General features: G+C 41.5%; 1 protein-coding gene across 6 annotated transcripts in view; it reads left to right on the top strand.

Moving 5' to 3' along the window:
- Positions 1-24950, top strand: part of diaph2 (diaphanous-related formin 2) — a 391770-nt gene that overhangs the window by 92804 nt on the left and 274016 nt on the right. For all 6 annotated transcript variants that reach the window (XM_037076294.1, XM_037076293.1, XM_037076295.1 and 3 more), the window contains 2 exons: positions 11165-11304; positions 24866-24940. In XM_037076294.1, coding sequence (XP_036932189.1) covers positions 11165-11304; positions 24866-24940 — 215 coding nt within the window. The remainder of the gene's footprint in view (positions 1-11164; positions 11305-24865; positions 24941-24950) is intronic.

Below are 24950 nucleotides of genomic sequence, written 5' to 3'. Positions count from 1 at the left end.
GAGACCGCGGTGAAAACCTAAATGAGATCCTGTGTGACTTTGCCTGCTTAACAGCTCACTTGATAACCCCCCTCTGCCATGATACTGGGGAGTTCATGACGGGGAAATGAGTGCCAAGATGGCTCGACATAACTTTCAAGTTTCCCCTCTGTCATTATTTGTCACTTTGATATAACTACGGAAATTATGAGTACTTTCTCACCTCATCTACATATAAAATACCTCGTGTCTTTGTGCTTTCGGGGAACTTTTGGGACAATATTGAGCCACCCGCTGACCTTGAATTGATTGGTGAGTGGTTGGAGTGTAGTGCATTATCTTGAAAGCAGTGTGGGTGAGTCTGTGCGAGGGCTTATTTTTAGGTTGAGTCAGTGGAGGAGAAAAAAAATCCATAAGTCTCCTTAATGATCTTATTGTCGGAACTCCAACTCACAAAAACCTGTCCATCAGCCGACTGTCAGTCTGTTGCAGAGTTTTCTTGTTTATCACGTTGAAACATATTTTCTTACACATTACGTGTTTACAGTAAATCGTAGTCATTCTCGTATTCCAGTGCTGCATATAAACCTTTGACTTAAGCCATCTTTCAGCGGGTAGTGTGCACTCAATTTTACTCACTCTACTTTTCTCACTCTCTTCCACCTGACTTTCAGCGAGCTGGCTGACATCTGCTCCTATCTTTATAGAGGTGTCATTGAAATTCAGCGCAGACACGAGTCCTGCAAAGCACAAGGAGAACTGCTTAGAAGAATATTCTGCACCACACACAAACTTGTTCAAACACAAGCACACAGGCTGGCACATACAAACCATATTGATATATGTGCATGTACACACACACAGACAACACAGAGCGCTTCAGTGCATACTGTCTTTGTGGCATCGTTGGCTTTTAGCTACATACACATATCACATTATTGAAACAAGTGTAATGAAGTTAACTAAGATTCCAGTCCAAGGGTGACACTCAGTGTGTGTATGTGCTGTATCGTTGTGCTTTAGGCGTGTGTTACTTGCATTGGGGTGCGAAAAAAAATAGAAAAATAAAAAGTGTTTCTGTTGTCTGTCCAAGTTGCTACAACTCTTGTGAGAATCAATAGGCCAAGGCCAAAGCTATGACCCAAGCAGCTAGAGACATTAAGGTTCCATGGCCTAAATTCTTCCCTCTTAAAGCAGCAGCTGAAGTTGGAGCTCCAGAACCTATCCTTCAGTTAGTGTAACATTCAGAAAGTTGGTCTTAAACGTGTCGCATGTTAACTGTAACAATTATGTTCAAGTGTTAGGCCTCATCTGCTGAACCCCAGTTCAGCAATCTCCACAAAGCGGAACGATCTAGTTGATCCTCTTTCACATTTAAAAGCACATTGAAGCTACACATAATAATCTAAGTGCAACACTATATTGTAGACCAAAATGGGTGATTGGCAACTACCCATTGAAATTAAAGCAAATTGCACGACTCTTCTCTAGTACGTCATGTCGTGGTAAAAGTCTGCACTAATATCAGCGTAGCATGATCTTGAAAGCTAATGGCAGCTGTCCAGTACGTATTCTTTATTTATTGAAAGAAGCACAAATGATGCATGGTTCACTGGGGAAGAGTCTCACGGTATGAAAATTTCTGGCCAAGAATTTTTAACAGTTAATCTTGTAAACATGAGTTTTGGCTACACATAGCAGATTAAATCATTCAGAAGATTCATGTGAAAACCTTGGAACGACAGTAACCTACACAATAAATAATGATGAAGTAAGTGTCAACACACCATTAATGGTGCCCCGCCCTACTGTGCTAGACAGAGCGGTGTCAGTGTCGACATGGGGCTCTCATTTACGCAAGTCAAATTGGGCGTTTTCACATTTTCTTGCCTCGTAATGACCCAATAACAACTGTTGAATTACTATTCTTTTATCATACGAACAGCTGTATTTGCAAATGGGTGGGCTATTAAGAGCTACTTTCTGAATCACAGACTGAAATGTGCATGCTGTTCTTATTCCTCACACACTGTTCTACAAAAAAAACCTCACTCTTTAACTACATCTTGAAGCAGACTGTTGACGGTTTTGGGGGAACATTTTTTAATGATTTGCCGGACAAAAACTCACTGAGTTTTGAAAGCGGTTTGACAAAATTTCTATTTTATGCCACCGACGGGACTGGAAGGTTATCTTGATGGAGAATTTGAGTGATTTGTGATTGGTTCCTGCAGGAATAATTACCTGTACCAAGAAGTCCTCTCGGCTTTACTTTGTGTGTTGCTCAAATATATTTATTCTAAATGGAGCTCTTTGATCTGCCATGTTCACTTGACATGCCTGTGGTGGCTCCTTACTGCTCTCTCTCCTGTCCCTATATCTGTGGCTGTTTTGATGGATGATCAGAAACGTGTTTATCATTAATAGATTGGCTTGTATTTTTCTTTTCCTCTGGGTTGTGTCCATGTCTTAAACAGATTTTTCCTCTTACCTGCTTTCTCTCGAATATGCTGGAAATGAATAGCGCTTGGCTTGTGGTGCTCAAAGCAACAAATACATCCATTTGAAAAACTCGGCCATAATGCCTCTTCCACAGAAATCACAGCCCAGTAACTTGAGATAATCCAGAGACCTTGTTGTCATGGACAATGAGGCTAGCTTGCCAAGCTAATTAAGCCAGCTGAGGATAAAGCTCAGCTGAGAAGGACACCATCAATGTTCACTACCTGCACTACAACAAATGAAAACCCCTCACCTCTTAGTAGATACGCATCTCCTTCTCCGCAGTGAAACCATGTAGTCCTCCTCAGTTTGAAAGGGTTCCTATGGTTCAGTTTGCTACGCTTGATTTGACTAGACTTTTGGAGTTTCAGTTTGACTCAGCCAGGAAGCAGACTTTGGTTTTGATTTACCCCCCTCACTTCAGCGCTCCGTGACTGAATTTTCTATCATGGTGAACATCTTTCAGCTACTACCTAAAACACTGAGGATGTTACATTGCAGTTCAACTCTCAGTGTGATTACAGCCAAGAGGGATTGCTTGGTTGGCCTGCCCTCCACCTTGTCCACAACGGCATCACAGCCAGTAGGGCGGACATTTATAGTGCGTATGTGTGGTTGTTTTCCTCAAAGCCTGAACTGTCTGGCACGGGTCAGGCTAAAGTTAAAAGTGTGAAAAGGGAAAAGACGAGGTGAGCTGTCTCAAAGAGGTTGTTGTTAGTCCGGTAAGGGTCAAGGTGGAAGTATCACAAACAGGTTAACCTTGAACTGACTTTGGCTTTGGTGGGATTTAAGCGGCGAGAGGTTCCAACAGAAGTGCTGAAGGGTGAAGAGAATTCATTTTAATTCTTACTTTTACAACAAGCATTTTCCATACAACAAAAAAGAAGTTAGTAATTTGTTTGTTGAAGGATCGTAAATGATCACATTGAACGTTTTTGTCTCTTGCACCATGAAAAACACACAATTTGTCAGGACATACTGATGATCACTTTTTATTATTTGTGATGCAGTCTCAGACAAAAAAAATAAAAATGGAAACAAATGCCTTTTTATTCAGCTGCCCGGATGCAGTTATTGCTGATGGGGCTGAAGGAAGGCGTTTTAGCTCTGTGCTCATTATTTTTCATTGAATCTGTTGATGTCTAAAGTCATGCAAGACTCCTTCTGTAAGCACAGATGCATCCTTTATTCATCACTGCATGACAAGTAAATTCTAGATGACAAACGGAGGGGGAGGGGGGGGGGCTTGTTCCTTTCTGTTATGCTTGAAAGTTTAAAACCCATTTATAAGAACATGGCCTTTCTTTAATAAAAAACATATTCCTGTATAAATTCTAGCTCTGAATAAATAAATCTCATATCTATTCAACCCATGCTTGAGCTGCCCCACATAATTTTTTTATACCTGACCTTTCTGTGTATTTATGTATATACACACACACACACACACACACACACACACACACACACACACACACACACACAAACACAAATACTCATACAGTCACCACACATGAATATAAGCTGCGTAATTAAATTAACAATAAACCAAATCCGACCCACATTTTGGACATAAAAAGGGAACGGAATCGTTTAATATCCTCAGATTTGTGGTTGTTCTGCCTTTGGACCTTGGGGATCAAGGCGCACACACACACACACACGCACACACACACCTTGGCCAGTACCCAGTGTGTCTTAGAAAGTAAAGCCCGCAGTGTTATTTTCAAGATGTTTCCAGCCTAATAGCTCATTGTTTGTGTTTCGTGTTTTCCTCACAGTCTGCCTCTCTGTTGTGGTTGTTGTGTCGTGTCTGGGCACAAGATGTAATGCCACAACGCCCCGATTATTGAGAGAATGTTGTAGACCCTAATTGTGTCTGTGTTATCAGCGAGTTGTAGTTGTGCAGGCATGTGAGAGTAAATCTGACTTTAGATTTTGTTTTTTTTCCGACCACGACAGGCAGAAGATAGAGGGATAAAATAAATACAGAATGAAGAAAAAGCCCCCAGAGCGTCCGGATGCACGCACACTTTTTCATAGCTGTCACCCAGGGTTTAAAAAACACCTCAGTATGGAAGGAGTGAGAGACAGCGACGGACAGATAGGAAAAAGACTGGGGAAAAAAGGAGGAGTAAAGAGACTGAATTGGACAGAAAGGGGTGAAATGCTTGGCCACATGGTCTGGTGGGAAATCCCCCACTGAGCTGGGAGCGCTGCGCCCTGGTGGCTAGATGAAATGTCTTATCTGCTGGCGGCAGGACTCTGTCCTTTAAGTAGGGCTAGGGAAAACTCATTGTCCAGCCAACCAGCATCTCAACTGATCCGTGTTCCCTTTGACCTTTAGCACCGCTGCCACCGACACATGCCAAACTCTAGATTGTGTTAAATGTGAGACTGCTCATTTATACAGCATCTCTGGTGTGTGCGCGTGTGTGTTTGTTGCGTGCAAACCCTTATTTCCTCACGCAGGTTTGTTGTTGTTCATAGGTCATGTGTTCATCGTAAGGGAAAAGGCTGAGACGTGTGACATTTGGATCTACCTGTCTGGAGACCGTCTTTTACTCATTCTTGTTGGTATCTTTCCCCTCAACTAATCTACCAACCTTTAATGAGCAGGAAATTAAGTTGTAACGCGGCTATCATACAGCATGATACGCACTAATTGCTCAGATTGTATCTGTATTATTTTCACAAGGAACAGTAGGGTGCTCGAGTAATTTTCATTAATTACACACAAAGAAGGAATAATTAGATTTTTCATTACTCCATAACTTTTTGTCTGTGATGTTTGGGGGAGTGTGGGGTTGGGGGCTGCGGTGCGTGTTTGGATTCATTACCTCCCAAGAACAGTTCTGAAGACGTTATTTGAGAGCGTTGAGATCATTTCTCCCGTAAGAATGGCCTCGCATGCCTGCTGTTGTTGTTCTGGCACAATTGAATCATCAGGTGTTGAGGATGTTTTTTTCCTGCATGTCACCTTGAGTTATCATGAAAGGATGCAGGAGTACAAAACCATTTTTATTCAGAGCGGTAAAACAAGCAGCGTTTTAACATCACCCCCTTTTTTTCTTTTTAACTATCAGGAAAACTGTATGTCAAATTATGTTTTAGAGATTTCTTTCTTTCTGTTCACTTTTCAGTTTCGAGCTGCAGTGATTAGTTGATTAATCGATAGAAAGATAATTGCCAACTATTTGGTGTTGGCTGGATGAAAAAAGTGACATGATGATGTCACACCGGGCGCTGAGAAATTTTGATGACCATTTTTTGACATTGAAAATAATGATCAGATGAATTAATAATGAAAAATAATTGCTAGTTGCAGCCCAAGTTCTATTGCAGTCTTAGTTGTCACATTTTTGCTTATCCTGCCAGTGATGCCACAGAATGAGCTTGTGCAAAAATATGGTGCTGTGCTGCGATGAGTCACGCTATTCAAATGAATGCACCGCTGTCACGATTTGCACACATTTACTTTGGACGACTTTCATACTGACCATCTAAAAAACTGTAGCATGCCAATCTCAAGTGCTTCTGTTCCGTTCTGGCGTCGCTCGCCAATTACACCTCTTCATCGCATGAAAATGCAGGAGATAAGAACAAGATTTTGTTGTATGAGAGCAAAGAGGGAGACAGGTAGCGAGGCAGACTGGATTGAAGAGGCAGTAGCAGTCAGCTATCTCCCAGCTCGAGCTTCCAGGCCAGACACGTAGCCACCATGTGGTTTTTCCAGTAAGCTGACAAAGAAGCTGAATAATGTATCTATCAGTCTGCCTGAGTGTGTCGAGCGCTGGGCACTGAGTAAGCTGCCAGCTTGTTATAGGCTCATTACAGGTGAAGATGACATGTGGAGGTGCAGCCGCCGTGGCATTGTCTCCCTGCCCTGCCCTCGATAGGAGGCACAGTACTCTGTCACTCCCCCATGGCACGGAAAAAAGGGAGACAGCGGTGATAGAGGAGGAGGGAATGAGCCTCAATGCTCCCCTAACCCCCCAAAATGAAATTGACAGACTCGCTGAAGTAATTGCTCCCAGCACTATTTTCTTTGGCAGGAAATACTGTTATCGACAAATAGGGGATTCAATAAGCGGCAGGAGATGAGGCTCTAGGCTGTGGTCAAAAGGCTGTGTCTGTCCTCTACTGTTGAGGTTGCAGTGTCTCTCGATGCTCTATCTCTTCGCCCTGCACTTTCCTCCGTCTCCTTTCTCTCTCGTATCTAACCTCCGCTTTTTCGTCCGCCTCATGCTACCCTGCGCTTCTTCGCGTCTTACTACCTCATCACGCATTAGCAAGGCCACATCTCCCTCCCTTCATCCCTCCATCTTCCCTCACTCCCGTCCTCTGGGGCCTCTTTTAGACCATTTTCTTCTGTTGACCATTTTTGAGAGCCTGAAGGGGAAAACTCTATCAGCCAGTAGCCAGCAGGTATCGCCCCCTCCCTCCCTCCCTCCCTCTAATCCTCTGATTGTTTCTCTGCTGCCAGTGCGGTGGTGTAATGTTGATATTATCCCAAAGGATTCCATTGATTTGGGCTAGGGTCATGAAAAAGCAGTTCATGGTCAGTGTCTTTGGTTTCCAGAGGTCAGGGCACGCTGTGAAACCAGAGCTCTAGCTTTTCTGGACATAGTGGTATGTCTGCTGGGAACTACTTAGAGGTAAGGAGATAAATAAAAAGTTCCCTCTCAATGCCCAATGTATTATTGAGGAAGCAATGTTCTGAAAACGCAGCTGCCTAATCAGCCGTATCCAAAAATGGATTCACACAAATCTAAGAAGCACATTTAAATTTGAACCTGTGAGTGCTTCTCTCCAATACACTCTTTCTTATTCTGATGTCTTTTTTCCAAAGCGCATGTATTTACTGTTGAATGTTAAGGTTTTGTCAGTGTTTTCAAGGTTTCAGTTAATTAATGTTCTTACTCATACTTACAAGTTGTCCTTGACAAAGCCGCTGAGCACATTTCATTAAGCCCCAACACCTCCGAAGTCAAGCCTCGGCCAGACGGCAGCTGATTGGTCTTCAGACTTGCATGAAACCCTCCACTGTGGCTTTAATACATCTCACCTGCCATTATCTTTCAAGCTTTACTCAGCACAGTGCTGACATATAGCCTCTCCACTGTCTACCTAACTCGGATGTTTTAGCGTTTGTTATTCATATAAACTGATCCGCTGCAGAGGCAGCGCTGTGTTTTGAAAAGCGTAGCCTTCTCTCCAGCAGAAAGAGTTGGTGATTTGACTGCTGTGGCGAGTGCAGCAATAAAGAATGATATTTTCAAGGGACAGGCAGAATATTACACTGTCCCCAAACATGGCTCACACTGAGAAAATACCAATTATTTAACCTTTTTCCTCCTACCTTTGGAGGACCAGAGACCCTTACATGTCCTGTATATTCTTCCTGCATTCCTAGTGTGATCAGACTGGACACATCCGATGCACTGCCCAGTCAGCTAAGGGTTTACAGTTCAATATTAATTGATCAGTCTTTCTACAACACAGGGCTGTATAACAAAATGCAATTTGTGGTCCCCTCATCTGACACAGAGAAACATTTTTTTTACGGTGGAGTGTTGAGGATGAGTCAAAGATTCCCACCTGAGGAAAGAAGCTGCTCTGTAGTCTGATGTTGCAGCAGCGGATACTTCTGCATCTCTTGGGCTACTTCTGTAACTCAGCATGTTATAATGTGCGCGTCATGTTATTAGCAACTATTAAACGTATTGCGTTACAGTGTAAATCCAATATAGTGGTTTGCAATAGTATGCTAAGCCTCTTTCTGTGACATTAGCAAGTCTCATAAATGGAATGCTGTATGAGAGACATTGCAGTACCTTTAATTCCCTTCAAGTCTAAAACCCAACTGTAATGACAAAGTTAAGCTACGGACAGGAACTGTATTCTATAGCCACATGGTTAGTATCATTGTTATATATCTTATTAGTTCATTTGACGTGGCCTGTGTTCACCGATCAACAGAATGTTGTTTTCATTGTCACTCTAAAAGGCAAATCACTTTTCACCAGCCCGATATTAAAAAAGGCACCCTTAAAATAGCTGAGTGCAGACCCGAAACAATAATTTCATCATGCATAGATTAGCTGATTATCACATCATGACATTAATTTAGAATATTTTCATATATCTCTTTCAGGCATCTGTATGAGTAAGCCTTGGAAGCGTGCCTTGGTTGAACATACTCTATTTGAGAGCCCCGTTCAGTGAGACAACGGAAGATTAAAAAATGCTAATTACTTGAGTTAACAAAGTAGATTATGGCTTCACGATTTAGAATTTGCACAAATAAATTGTGCATTTGGCAGACACAGGGTAACACACACACACACACACACACACACACACACACACACACACACACACATACACACACACTTCATAGAGTACATTTTTCAAAAGGGAGTCAAACTGAATTACATGAAATTTTATTAAAATGCTGATTTCAAGAGTCTGTTTAAGAAAACAAGCGGTGCCACTCAGGGATTAAAAGCTCATTGATTTTTTATTTTTTAATTTTTTTTAATTACTTAAACAAGCAGGGAAACGTAATTGTTATGGTTGTAGCTGCTGTAATGACAGCTCTACATCACGGTCTCGGTTGAACCTTGCCAACTCAAAGCCCTGACATTTCACCATGGGATTTTAAGTACCTGGAGTGTCTGTTTTTCTCCTCGTCTCTGTCTAATTGAGCGTGGTTTTATCATTTTCATTATTTTTTATTTTTAGTCCCGTCTTTCACAGTCAATAACAAAAAAAAAAAAACGTGAAAATTGAGTTTGACAGAAATGTGCAACAAACAGTCCCGTGGTAGGTAATAGGTGAGAAATCTAGATAGTAATGAGGAGGATTCTCCTCTCTCCCCATGGCCTAATAACTACCTTCAGTCAGATAAAAGCTGAGCCAGTCACTCCTCCACATTCATCCAACAGCGCTTGAGAAAAAAAGACGAATAAGTGTTCGTATAGATCAAGCTGAGAACGACAGAGCAAAGCACAGAAAAGTGTTTTTTATTACAAAGTCAAACTATAGTTTGGAAAACAAGACAATTATGTGAAAGTACACCTTCAGATTGAATTTGCCTTGAGATTTTAGCGCTACCAAAATAATAACAGAAGAGATGAGAGTGTTCAAAGTCATGACAGAGAATGATAATGATAAAAAAAGGGTTCATCTTAGCATAAAAAAATGAATAGTTTAATTCAATCTTGCATAAGTAGATACTTGTTTACATGTTTTTATTGTTACCCACAAAATGGGCCACTCTCAAAGATAATAAGACAAGGTGCTAAACTGCATGTGCTCACTTTTCCACTTTGAATAGTTAAAAAGAAAAACAGTTTTGATACTGGTTCATACTGGAAAAAGCACCAATTCTGCTTGGTTTTGGCATCAATCTCCTCTGCGGGTTACCGAACATGATTCTACATCCGCCTTGAGCAAATAAATACTTCTTGTCATTATGGAGACAATCAAACTATGAACTCAGTTAACACTTAAAGCAAAGACTTATTGGTAGCTTGCTGTTTATAGACTGCTGCTGTTCTGCAAAAAAAACCAACAAAAAACAAAAAAAAAAAACAGGGTCTCTTTCATGTCGACTGTGCATTGTGGGAGAGCAGCAGGCCTCTCTTTTCTCCAGATAAATGAGCTAGCTTATTACTTTCCAAACTGCCTATTAGCACAGCTCACTTAGTGGGGAACCAGCAGTCCAGGGATGAACACATTAAAGTTGATGCTGTCTGGCAGTCTGGTTCAGGCATATGTGATAATGTGTCTGCAAGTGTGTTTGGTAATTTCGTTTTGTTTGGTACCTTGACTCGACCCCCACCTGCGATTTGTAGCTCATGTTCACAACACAACCTGAGAATTATTAATTTAACAAAAACTTTATCTCATAGGAAAAGAGCTAATGTAATGATGGCAATGATGTCGGACCCACAGTTGATTCAATCAATCCATAACTTTTTAAAAAAAAATCAAACTGTCGCTCAACGTAACGTCCAGTGCTGCCTTCGCTGTGTGTTTGTGAGAGCGAGTGTGTAAATGTGCGTTTTTTTTCCTGCCGCGGTGTAAGTGTGTGTTGCTGCCGATAGGTAGTCTCATTGTGTAAGCATCAGTGTAGCAACACGTCCCTTGAGTCCTCTGTGGAGATTATACACAAGAATCCATTTACTTCAAACAGGAGGGGCTGCAGATAGCAAGTAGAGCCGGTGTTCGACTCTCGGCGAGTGCAGTCTGTCATTACAGTATTGGCTGATTGAGAGGAGGAGAAATTGGCATACACATGGCTATACACTCGCTCATCCTTCTTTTCTGAAATGTAGACGTGTTAATAAACTTTTATCAATAGCACTTTTGTGAGAATCCAAATTTAAGTCAAAGCAACTTTCAACAACTTCACCGACTGAGATCTGAAGATACTCACTCTGCAGTATAATGTCCTCTTAGTGGTTTTCTCAAGTCTGTTCTTACCGATCTGATTCACAAAATTAAAGAAATGACGGTTTATTCTGATTTTTTGGGGCCTTTTCTCCATTCATTAACCTTTCAACAGTATGCATTTAGGAGGCTGTTTAATGCAAATGATACACTGGTGTTTTTTGCTGAGGCTATAGCGATCATCATAATCTAAGAACTGTCCTGTTGGTATTTTGTTTTTCAGGGTGGACTAAGAAACAGCAAGCATGAGTGTACACTTTCATCACAGGAATATGTTCACGAGCTGCGTTCCGGCATCACAGAGGAAAAGCTGCTCAACTGTCTGGAGTCCCTCAGAGTTTCTCTCACTAGCAACCCTGTCAGGTTAGTAACTCACACTTTTTTTTTTTTCTCTCACGCTGTAAACTGGGCCTTGTACTGGGAGTTTTTACACAAAGAGGTCTCATTTCTTTCCACAAAACTGTAAAAAACAGACTATAAAATGTCATGGTGCTGAAACTGTCCCCCAATAATTAGAATAAACATCACTCCACAAAGTTTTCTTATGGCTATTGCTGTCTAGAGGAAACTCCTAGCACACACAACAGATTTGCACAGGCCAATCTGCTGTGCTATAATCTCACCAGTGATCACAGTTAAGCTTAATACAGTTTCATCAGGCTTCTGAAAAAAAATCGAAAAGGAAGGGTGTATCACAGGGCTAGCAGGGGGGTGTCTTCTGTAAAACAGCTGTTTCTAATTAGATGTATGCAGGGGAAACTCAGTGGACCTGTTCCATGTGGATTGGTCTGCTAGTTTAGACAAGAAAGACGAGGAAGACGCACAACAACGAGCGTTGTGAATGGCCTAGCTGACCGAACAAGCACAAGCTTACAGTCACCGGGAGTCATTCCAGACCACTCTGTCCTGTACTCTCTGACAGATAAGTCTAGTTTTCCCACATCAGAAAAACAGCCACTCTGAGACCTTACTAAGCTTGTGGCTGCTCGTCATATGTGCAGCTGCCTCTAATATACCAAACTAAAAATGGCCGGCGCTTGAATACCTTCTCTTTATTCTATTAAAAACCTACATAAAACTGTAGTCGGAGGTTATGTGATGTTTTGTGTGATTCTCAACTCTGTCCTGTTGAGCCACAATTGGTTCTTTAGTCATTCATTACGAGGCCTCGCTGATTTTGGGAGCCTTGTCTCTGCTTGTTACCCAAATTCTCTACCTTCTCTCCTGTAAATTGGATCTTTAATTTTAATTTGGTCCCACTAGTGCAACTGAACTCTTAGTGACAGCGGATCCTTTAAATTATTTACCAGCCCACTGTTGAGGAGATGTTTCTTAATGTGAATCAATGAATGGTGCATATTAAATGGTCATCGGATGAGTGGAATAGTTTTTTTATGTTCACCTTGGATACAGAGAAAGGACCGCTAGCATGATCCCAGGGGTGCTTTTATTTAATCTGTGTGCTGCTACAACCATTACCGCTGCATCCTGTCTTAACCAAGTTAAGAAAAAGACAAAGAGTTGTGTGTTTTAGCTATAATCCTGCACATTCATTCCAACAACAGATGGTCACCACATCCATTCAGATATGGAAATTGATACATTGGATATTTTCACTGGGACTTGGGAGAGGACAGCTAACATTGGTTTTATTGAGTTTGCAAAGTTTACAAAAAGATTCAGTTCTTAAAATGTTTGCTGGTTAAATAAACCCCAAACCAGCACTAGCACCTGCCCAGATTGAAATGGTTGGAAAGGGGGGTAAGTCAGATCCAATAAGTGTTTCCTGACCAGGTTCACCTTCTCTTCCAAAAGTGGTGACTACTGTCTCCTTCGAACCAAGATGGCAACGGCTGTAATGTCAGAATAGAGGCCTGGAATCAGTAGTCTACAAATCAGTATGTGATTTGAAAGTGGGTCTGGTCCTGGTTTTATTTAAAGTACGTTATGTAGTTTAAACAAAAGCAAAGTGAGTTTCCCTTGGAAGATTGCAGGGCTGTAAGATCTCAGTCTCTGTGGGGAGTCAAGTCAGCCTCTCCCTACAGAAAGGCCACCTGGTGCCGCGGGGGATGTACGTAAAGCCAGGCTTTGTCTATGGGTGTTTTCAAATAGCTGAGCCTTTGACCAGGAAGGAAAGGAGCTTCATGGAGGAATTATCTCCATCTGATGACCTGGTCCATCCAGGGAGAAAGCCAACTTTGGGTGTGTGTGCTCAGCAGGACCGTGGGAGTGTAACACAGGTTCCCCTTGCTTGTCTTTTTACGCCTGTCAGTATTTCTGTCTTGGAAAAGGCACTGATTGTTTTCTTGAAGCACGGATAAGGTTACTCATAATTAATACAGTATGAATACACCTAATTGTCATGGATCACAACACACAGGAAACCCACATTTGGTTTGCGACTCTTCTGACTCCACTATGTTAATGTAACCTTTGTATGGTATGTTATCGTATACTGAAAACAACCATGAAGTAGAGGACAGAACGGTGCATTCATGCCTGCTTTTACAAATGGATAATTTGTGGATATGCTTCCATATATTTTACTTTCCTAGTTACACCTCGTAGTGTCTAACACTGAGCAGCATTTCTCATTATAGAGACAGGCTCCCTTTCCAACAGAAATGGCGGAGTGTAGCCGAGAGCTGATTACTTTCTAGTTTTCTCACAGCTGAAAAGGCTAGACAAACTTTGTTTAAGACTGCCGTGCCTGTGTTCAAACGATCTGGTGGTAAAGAGCAGAATTTTAATGTTGGGGTCTGTATTTATCAACCATTTTAGTGTTGGAAGAATCTGTCTCTGAATCGACCGGAATCCTCAGAGGAACGAATATCTGTTGTTCCTCAACTCATACGTGGCTTTGAAGTAAAATGAAAAAAAATATCATTTTTTAATATGACTTCTTGATCTAGAGTATTAAAATATTGTATAAAATCTGCCAAAATGTGATGGCGGAGCACTGTAGGAGAGCTGCAGAGCTTGTCGGCAGGATGCAAACACAAAGACAGATGTTATGACAGAAGATACGATTTATTATTCTTGAAGGATAAAACACTTCTGAAAATGTAAACTCATCTTTCTTCTCTTGGAGGTTATATCAAGGGCAATACAATGTTCATGATTGTTTACATTAAAGAAAACTCAAGACATTTTATCACTCACAAGATTTGACCTGATTAACACCAAATCCACAGGCAGACAAAGAAGCAACTTTACAGATTTACAGAAATGCAGATTTTTTTTGTTTGACAGACAAGAATAGATCAGTGCATTGTTCCTGTTGCCAAGCACAAAAAGTTCAAATATTTTTAAGCTGATTCTTGTGCAAAAATCTTCTTAGTCATGAGCTCATTATACAATCAGTGTTTCAAATAATGTTGATATGATGAGTTAAAGCACAGCAATGTGTGACAGGTGGGCCATTTAAACACATACAAATGGTGCTCAATATCTTACATGATTAATAGAGCTATCTTACTCTTGACTCTTGTATATGGTCCAGCCTCTTTGTATATAGGCACCTCTATACGTCTCATGCATTGATGACTCGAGAAACATGTGTCATTTCTTCATATAACAGCTAAATTTAGACCATAACACACTGAAACAATTATCATATTCATTGCAGAGGATTACATTTTGTGGTCTGTGTTGAATAAAACTTTTTGACATTCACCTCATGATTTCAATCAAAACCAGGGCTTTGTATTGTGAAACACTTAATTCCATACAATGAAATGAAAGTCTCCCCATCAAAGTGTTGTTGTTCTTCACAGTGAGTGCTTACCAGTGCTTTTTGTTTTTCCTCTGATGTTTGGGCAGCCAGCTAATTTGCTCCCAGAGGCCTGTGTTTGTCTAATAGTTTAATTGGCTAGGCTGTGCACCTGTTTGGCAGCACAGGTGGCCACAGGGCCATTGTGCTGAGGGCCTTATCTCCCAGGCAGTTCCACACAGGTGTGTGGCATGCAGCCTTTGCAGATCCACCCACAGATGGCATCGCCTGGAGCATCCGCCGCTTACTCTGTTTCCACTATCTTCTTCTCGGCTGCCATGTTTTCCACTTCTCTTTCTGTCAAAAATTTCCCCAGCCAATTATTTATCCCCTACTTCATTCTCTCCCTTTTAATTTTTTCATTTGGATACTCTCTTCTTAATTTAGAAGTGTCAGATTGACTAGCCACTTTTCATTAATTTCTTAATCCACTGACGTGAGTAAGATGCCAATTTACAGGAAAATTACAACCCTCTTATTTTTCCATTTAGTGGGAGAGAAATCCTGCTGTGTCTCAGTCCGGCATTCTTATTCACTGTCGTGTCTCAGTCTATTTCCTCTCTGTCTCGCACATGTGAAAACTGTGATTAGATCCATGAAAAAAAATATATATCAAGGAATTAAATCTCTCTCAATAGGCAACACATATTTTTCTTTTTTTTCTCCTTTTGTGTCATGTACTTTTAGATTTTGTCTTTACAAGATCTGGCATATCCTCCTTTCACACTTAGTTTGATCACTTCAGTCAGATCCATTTCAGCTCTGCAGCAGTGAGGTTAAAGCTCGCTTCCTCTGATCTAACTCAGCTGCTGCTCCATCAACTGACTTTCTCATATAAAAATAGGAGAGTGGTTTTAGTGGGTTTGGGCAGCGGAGCACACATCCATGTCCCCAGCTCCGGCGTTCCCTGTGTTCAGCCTACAGCATTACACTATGACTCCGTCAAATCCCGACAGTGACTTCCATATTAGATCTGCAAGCTCACAGATCCCTAAGACACATTTAAGCAAAATTGAACTGAGCTTCTAACTTTTCATTATGTGAAATCTTCACGGTACGAGTCAGACATTTTCTCGAGGGCATTTTCTTGTGGGGGTCTCTTTTTTTGTGCAGACGGGAGACATTTGCTGACACCAGAGTTTCTCTCTGTGTCTGGGTACTCAAGGTGCGGGTTGTTGTGATGATCTTGCTGCTCCGCCACACAGGGTGTCTCTGAGTCTTGAATCAGTCTCACCAGCTTTTCTCAGCTGAATGCTTTCGAGCCGAGCAGCAAGGGTTGCATGGAACACTAGTAATGGGCTTTTTACGAGCTTTGGAGTTACTATGCCCGCTAACAGAAAGCTGCTCGTCCCATTGACTGTCTGTCCTAATGCCCACCTTGATAAAGCATTGAAGAAAACACGCCGGCAAACACTAGAATTTCTGCCAAGTATGGCGTTGGTTCTCATTGTATAATGATGGAGCAGAAAGCCTTCAAATAACTCAAAATCCTTCATCTCATAAACTATGATTCTGATTCAAGAGAACTTATAATATGACCACCACTGTTATTTATTGACCATCTAACTACTGTCGAATCCTACTCTTGTTTTATTTAGATTGTGAAACATCTAGTTAAAGGTGAAAAGATATTACTTAACATGATTGCCATTATGTTTTAATTGTACTCGTTGAATTAAAACAAAAAAGGTGCCAAAGCCACTTCCTTGGCACAAATATTCTTTTATTAGCAGCACTAACTGGTCTTCATATATCCTCAGCTCTGCCTCCCTCGGCCTCCTCAGTCCGCTGCGTGCACGACAGCCAGCAACAGCAGCACAAAGGGAGCTTGTCCATCTGTCCGACTGTTAGAACAAATGTGAGAACCTAAACGTCTCACAGGCTGTATACGGTATACACCCCTGACAGCTCAGGCCAGAAATCTTGTCTGGCACAGGTGTAAAGTGTGAGTAGTGGCAATGAGCTAATACCGCGCTGATGAATGGCACTCGTGTGAGGATTTAGGTACAGTAGACATCAATGGGCCGGCTCTGTCCGACACAGATTCTTCACAGAGATGAATAACCGTTTCAACTCTGTCATTTTTGATGTGGAAATAGCTCCCTATCTCAGTGAATCATCCATAATTGATCCTCTTGATTCACTTTGTTACCCTGGACAGTGCTTTTGTAAGCTCAATCAGACTCCTTGTCAATTCGAGAATTTTAAATATAGCTTAAGAAAAAAAAACAGATGTCCTCAGTGGAGTTCAAGGGGGACAGGCTACCTCAGGACACATGACAGTCTGACGCCTTTGAAATTTCTGGATCAAGCACCGTCTCTTCCCCATCCCATCACTTTGTAGAGTAATGGAAAAATAGCAATTTGACTTTTTTTTTTTTTTGCCAGCATGGCGATTGAGATTTAACATCTTCCAGGAAGGAATGAGGAAGGAAGGAAGGAAGGAGGAGAGACACAAGATATCCAAAAATCTAACCTGTCAGGGCCGTAAAATACAACCCCAGAGAGGTAAAGTGAAGGTGGAAGCTTTCCAGTGGGGTAATTTTCTTTCCACTACGCTTGTGGAATCTAGTCTCCGGACTCCCAGTGTTATTACAGCCCAAGTTCACCCTCCAGGCCTCAGACTGGTTTGCTCTGTCACTTGTCAAGGAGAAATAAGACAGGAACGATTTGGAAATTACATGACCATGTTGCAGAAGTCTGAAGGCAACGATTTTCCTGCTCTTTTTTTTTTTTTTTTTTTTTCAAAGCAACAGAAGTCATTCACTCATTAGTGAATCCACAATTATTGTTGTCAGGATGGTGCAATCAGTCTTGTTTTATAGCATCCAGAGAGTTTTATTCGACTGTTAAATTTGGCACAAATGTTACGACACTGTCTTCAACAGACGTGACCAGCAGTTAGAAATGAGCAAGTTAACTACTTTTTACCCTTGCGGCTGACTTCAACGGCGACGTTCGTCCTATTCTTCCTCAGAGGCAGTGAAAGCGATTTTGAAGACATAAATGTCCTCAGTGTCTGGGTATATTTTAAGAGTGATGCCTATTTCATTTTATGACACCATCTGTTAACCTCCGAGATACCCATATCGGCTGCGGCCCCAAAGTGATACATACATAATTCAGAAATATCTGTTTCTGAATTTTTTGAAGGACAAATTTTGGGGCGACTGTGGCTCAGGAGGTAGAGGGGCCCCATCCACTAATCAGAAGGTCATTGGTTTTGACCCTCCGCTACTCCAGCCTGTGTGAAGTGTCTTTGGGCAAGAAAAGAATCCCAAATGGCTGTTTGTGTGAATGGCTGATTGCGACATGTGTTATAAAGTGCTTTGAGTAATTGGCAGACTAAAACAACTGTATATAGATGTTGTCCAATTACCATGGTGCCTCTGGACACAACGCAGTAAACTGCATTTCTGGGTGTTTACATGCATTAAACAGTACAGCTTGACAGCATTTGCTAAAATATAGGCAACCTGCTGGTGTAATATATATATTTTTCTCTTACATGCGGCATTTCCCAGAATCCCACATGACTTGAGCCCATATCTGAGCCGGAAATCTGTCCCATCTGGTCCAAACTGTCAGAGTGACACATTTTTGTTCCCGGTTTTGAGCTAGGGAATAAAAGCATTTATCAACTCTCCCAACCTTCTGAAGTCGCCTCGTCTGCTCCAGGATCTGGGAAAGCTGCAAAGCTGTCCGAATGTTTTAGTTGTTCTCAGCAGATATCAAATGATAACACAAACTTATGCACACATCCTGGGAGGCGTACACTGACACTCTGCAAGGGGCTTTATACATCTACTGTATAAGGTGACAGCGACTTGAACTAAATGGCAACTTTATGGCTTTGAAAATAGAATCCGTTCCTTCAAAGAAGTGCTTGCCACTGCATTTCCTTCTCCTCCCTGAAAGATGAAACTCATCTCTGCACAAAGCCTGAGGAATGTGCAGATACATCACATCAAACGTGATGATCCTCACTGTGATCTTCCACACGACACATACAGATTTTACGGTGCACTGAACGGTTACATTAATTGGTCTAATCAACCTGCAATCCACCAGTAGTACTGCTGGTTTCTGTATACCATCACACAGCAGCAGTGAGGGTTGTTATGTAGGAATCCTTGGTGGCGTTCAGGGGATAATTAGAAATTTCCAGAGTGTTTTGCACTCCGCGGGGGGTCATTTCAAAGTGACTGGGGAGCATGGTGTGCTGTCAGCCGGCTGCACTTCCTCGCTGATTCAGTTCTGATAGAGACCTGCACTCCCCAGTCTCTCGCACACGTACAGATTACCGCCTCCATTGAGTTTTGTTTTGCATCACCGTGCATACAGACACACAAAGAGACACACACAACCTCCTTTAGTTCCACCAGGAGAGGCTGAACATTTATGTCTTAGGCTCTTTCTTAGAACCATGACTTGGAATCAAGCTGAGAATCAAATGCCATTAGAAGTTCAAAATGCTCCTTTTGAACCGCTGCTGTTCCTATGGCTGCTTTTCTATGCCAGCAATCACATTCTTGTAGCGCTGACACCAGGAATATTGTCAGCAGACTGGGGTACTGGCTTTAGTACCAATGTCCCATTTTGGGACCGTTTTAATTTGAACAGTTCCTTCTCTGTGGCTCAGTTCATTTTTTACATTACATGTATATTAAAATGAAATATCAGCCGAAGAGAACCCATTTTCTGAAATAGTTTATCTATAAAGTAAGAAGGCAAATTAGTTCCATGCTGTGGTTCATTTATACGTACAAACTGTGCCAGTTAGAGAGCTGAGGTCATATCAGGATAGCGAAGTGGAGCGTCTAAGCTTCTGTGCATGTTACCTGGAGTTACATGCACCAGACGCGAGCCTCCCCTTGTTCCCCGTGAGGGACAGCACAGGTCACTGACTTTGGTTCTGTCTTCGTGAAAATGCTGGATGCACAGTGTGTCGGTCATACTTGGTGCGTTTTGAGCATTTTTTTTGGGAACCTTGGTTCTACCATATCCCTCAACTATCCCTGAAATACTTAAAATGTCAGATATCAGATTAATTCATATGTACAGATTCTCAATATTTGAAATGGCTGCAATTCAAATTTTCTGCCATATCAATGCGCCAGTACTTCCAGGGTGTTTTTGCTCTCTTCTCTGACAGCCGGTTGACACAGGCAGCGCAGCAGTGTGCACAGAGCACAACAATTATTGACAATGAAAATAATGGACTGTTTTCAAATCAGATAAATCAAAGCTGCAAAGGACACTTCAGAAAAAAAGGAACAAAACTGTCGCCCTTAATTGCTCCTTTAGGAATTACTCATTTTTGAGATGCGATGAACAGAAAAAAAGTGCAGTTCATATTTATATCTATTATCTGCCATCTGATATGCCCTGTGCTTTATAGTTATTTCAGCCGGCCATTAAATTGATCAGAGTATAATGTAGCCCCATGTTTGGCATGGTAAATCACAGAGCAGACACTGCTGGTGCTCGGTTTCAAGCTATAATGTTCAGAGCTATTTGTTGCTCGGGGCTCTGGGCCTCGACTGGAGTCCTGCAGCACTGAATAGGTGAGTAGTCCCACAGAGGGACAGTCGTACGGCCTTGCCTGTAATACAATATGAAAGATATTGCACTTGCACAGAAGCTTTCAATAACAAAGCTCCCCACCTAGCCATGATGGAATAATAAAACTTCTCTATAGACTGAAATCAAGGCGCGTACAAGCCATCTGAACACGAGACCAGCGATCAGTCAAACAGAAAGGTTGAGAGAGTGTCTGCCTCTCACTTCTTTCTCTCGTCGCTGTTGAGTCACTTGCTGTGGCTGGTGATGCGCAGTAATCTTTTCATCATGTACTAACATTTCCCTTGCCAAGTATTTGCAGAACTCGACACACACTCTACACATTTTTTCCTTTTTCTTTTTTTCCCCACACCCTTTGCTTTGAATATCTGCCCTCACATTTAGCAATGCACAGTTTCTACATACAGTACGCCGTCACTCCTTGTACTGGCACTAGGGTCACCAATCTGTTCACTCAATCATGCATGTGTGTGACAGGGCAAGTAAAAAGAAAACGTGAAATGTGACTGTATAGTTAATGTAGCTATACTGAGTTGTCATTGCAGATTGTTTTGTTCCCGAGCAGAGAAAAACCTTGAAGTGCAGTTTGAAGTGAGCTGTGCCGAGGGATGGGCCGAGGAGGTGATTGAGTTTTTAAAAGGTTCTCTTCTGTTTACCTTGAAAATACTGTAAATATATAAACGGGTTAATATAAAGTGCACACTTGCCAATATACATGCATATCTTCTGTTGTGGTGGCAACTGTTGCCTCGCAGCAATGTGGCCTTGGACATCTGGGAGGTTTTTGTGTGGCGTTAGCATGTTCTCCAGCCTTTTGTCCCTCAGTGTCTTTGTGTATGTATGTGTTTGCATTGTGATAGGCTGCTGACCTGTCCCCCTGGTCTTCCCTTGCCTCTCACAAAATGCATGATGGGATAGGCTCAAGTCCCCTGTGAACCTGAAAAGGATAAGCAATGTAGATATTGGATGGGTGGATGGATGGATGGATGAATATTTGCTCATGCATAACTACATTTGTTATGTCAACGCATGTCAGAAAGTCAATAACGCCTTTTGGTCTTATGGGGATCAAATGTCATTTCACAGAAAAGACAGATTGGCATCTCACTGCTCTGCATTTCGACTTTGTGGCTTAACTGTGAGGCTTCATATGCACACATTTTATAGCAGTTAGCATGACTACAACATAATTGCATCATGCCATTAGAAAGACCACAAAATACAAAGAAATTGCTTCCCTAAGACCGACCATGAATTTTTCATTTTGCCTCCGGGATTTACATGACTGCAGAAAGTAACACAATTTGGCGCCACTTAACTAGAGGATTATAGCCATCAATATTAGATGAACAAGTTCTCCCAAAAGTTAATGAAATCTCTGGATGTATGCCCACATTAGGAGAAAGAGGCTGATAAGAAACAGATCCGATCTCTTGTTTTCTTTAACGTTGAATTGCTACATCGGCCCCCCCAAGGAACAAGTCCATTGTGTTTGACCAAACACGAGCGGTAGTCACCTTTATAATTGCTGCCCTACTTCCTGAGCAACATAGGTTATCTGATTAGGATACCCCCTGGTAATACTGTAAGCTTGTAACCTTTAGTGATGCCAATACTGGTAGGCCAGTTAAGACAGGTTGTCACATTATTTTTTCTACACATAGGAGTCACTGTGGTTGTGTTGTTAGTATTGTTTTTTTGTGTGTTGATAGTTGTAATAGTATGCTGTCCACTGAGGCACAAGTCTCTCCAAAGAACAGAGACAAGGGACTTCACAGCCTCAGGACAAGCACTGTAGAAGTACCATCTCTCATTTTCTTTGTGGTAACTTTGGGGACATTTAGAAGGCAAGCTGCAGAGGACCTGAGGGTATACGTGAGGGGACAGAAAATGATAGACAGTCTGGGATGTAAGGGAGGAGTCAAAACATTTAGTGCCTTCAGAACCTTGAGGACGACCGCATTATGTTGTAAACTGCAGCAAGACATACATTTTTGATGAAAAATACCCTGCACAGACAATCCCAATCTGTCTATTCAGTTTTCCGTCCAACAATAATAGAGGGAAGGTAAACACGGAGCAGGCATTAGACTTTTTCCGCCAACATCTGTTGCAAAATATTCTAATTTGCCTTCTGCTTTAATGAGTGCAACGTCTGTCGAAGGTGTTTATTAGTTAAGCTCTCAGGGTTGTTTTGTGAATAGTTCCTGTACCTGTGATGTTTCCCTGCAGGAGTCAATGTGTTTGTTCTCGATTAATCTTCAAGTTTTTTGCTCCTCTCTCTTTGTGTGATGTTTGATAAAGCTTTTGAATGTCAGAATATACGAGTGCTGACCTGTGTGTAACCAAAAGAGCCAGGTGCTGGTTGCTACTACTATAACAAAAAGAAAGAAAATGGATCATATTTCCCATGTTGGAGCATCGGTGTCGAACAGATGTAGTGTAGATATTTGCCAGTGTGGTTATCAGAAGACATGCAACAGAGGTGGGATATTTAACAGTTAAACAATAATAGCTACTGTTTAAAATGACATTAGCACAATGAAACAGTAAGCTGGAATGTAATAATATTAAATGATCCTTGAATGTGTGTGTAAAGTATGATAGCTCATATGAAGAGTTTCAGGGTTTTGGACTGTTGCTTGGACAAAAAAAAAAAAATAACAATATGAAGAGGCTCTGGTAAACTGGTAAATTTCACAAATGTTGATATTTTAAAACATTGACCAATAATCAACTAATCATGATAATAGTCAGCATATTTAACTACACAGTGGATACAAAGAGACAAAGAAGAAGAACTCAACGAGAGTCGGCATCTAGTCATAATTAGTACATTTATAGATAAGAAGATATTTGTGCAAATGCAATCACTTTAATAAAAAATGATTAGAGGTTTAATTAAAGCATACACACGCTTTCAAATGTAGAGCGAAACATTTCATGTACAAATACTATACATTTCCACCGTCTTTGCTGTGGTAACCTGATTACTTGCACGGCATGACATGGTAATTATGTGGAACCTCAACTTGTTCTTATTGCAGGGGACAAAGCATTTTTCTTTCTCCGGTGTTGTTCACACACACACACACACACACACACACACACACACACACACACACACACACACACACACACACACACACACACACACACACCTTGGTGCATGCCGCATTCCCGAAATCTCATATTGCAGTTGCACTGTGTAATAAACCACATTTTTCTTCACAAATATTGGTTCCGTTTCCAGCTCTCTGAAGACTGACATTTACCATCATTACTAAGGAGCATAAACAAAGACTGTGGATTTACTGAGTAGTGCTCCCTCAGTCATGTCGCCTCCTCTCCCTCTTTGTTGTCCCAGTCTCTAATTTACTTGTACCACCACTGTATCACAAATACACATAACTGCACTGTTATTCTGCAGTAAACCAAGTCAATAAAGCCAGTTTGTTCTTTCTTCTGTAATGGCCTTAAATATGTGCAAAGCACATGCTGGAAAGAAGCATTCGAGCTGCACGGTTCATTGTCAGCAGACATTTATAGATGTGCAACATTATGATGTTTTGTTTTTTATTAAGAAAACAGATCATCATTATACACAACACTAAATATCAATAACTTATAAATTGGTTTTGCTCGTGCTAATGAAATTTGAGTGATGGCAGGTGGTGGGGGGCATCGTAGTGGGTGCTAATTTCGTCACAGATCACACAAATACCTCACCTCAACTTTGCCACTTGCCTCCGGCTAATGCATCTCGTCCCTAATTGAAGGTCTCTTCCAACTCACTGAGTCAATACAAATGACTTTAATACTCAAACCATTATTATTTCAAATCATTGTCAGAAAGGCAGGATAAATCATTGACTTGTGCCCCGTTAATGTCAGAAAATTGCTCCATGCATTTTGCGTTATTGACAGTTAGCGCCCTGAAAACAAGTGACACTAATGACATAATCTGCCTGTGACCACACGGTCCCTCCCACCCTCCTCCCGCCTCTCTCTCTCTCTCTCTCTCTCTCTCTTCCTCGAGCTTAGACAAACGGGCTCATCTGTACTGGATCATTTGCCGTCTCCTGATACGCTGCGGTTTATAGCCAATTATCTCTCGCGATCCATTATCGATTACAGTGTTATCTTTCTTGCATTGCTTAATCTTTTGGCACAGGAACATAGCAGCTCACTGGGGGGGCCTCGATACAAACTGCTTAGCGATGGGAACACTAGTTAAGATGGATGGCTGTTCATTTGCTTGTAGATGGGTACAGTTTAAATCCAAACTCATTCAGACTGTATTCAGCAGTGGGGAGGGAAGGGTGGTTTTTGATTTGCAGCGCTCCCTGTTAGGAATTAAAAACTACAACAGTCAATTTATCCAAGTGAGTGTTAAACTCTTGATATTAGTCTGAATGACTGATTTCCTCTGAGCTTAATACAATATTGTTTGTGTTTGCCTCCTTCTGTGAATCAACATGGCTCACAATAAACCAGCAGGGCAATAATAATTCTGACTGAATATTGGGTGACTGATTTTTTTGTTTGTCGGCTCTCTCTTCTCTCTAGTTGGGTTAATAATTTCGGTCATGAGGGTCTCGGCCTTCTCCTGGATGCTTTGGAGAAGCTCCTGGACAAGAAGCAGTGAGTGATC

Source organism: Acanthopagrus latus, chromosome 18 (genome assembly GCF_904848185.1).
Source record: "Acanthopagrus latus isolate v.2019 chromosome 18, fAcaLat1.1, whole genome shotgun sequence".
Classification (NCBI taxonomy): domain Eukaryota; kingdom Metazoa; phylum Chordata; class Actinopteri; order Spariformes; family Sparidae; genus Acanthopagrus; species Acanthopagrus latus.
This window is presented reverse-complemented; position numbering and strand designations above follow the sequence as displayed.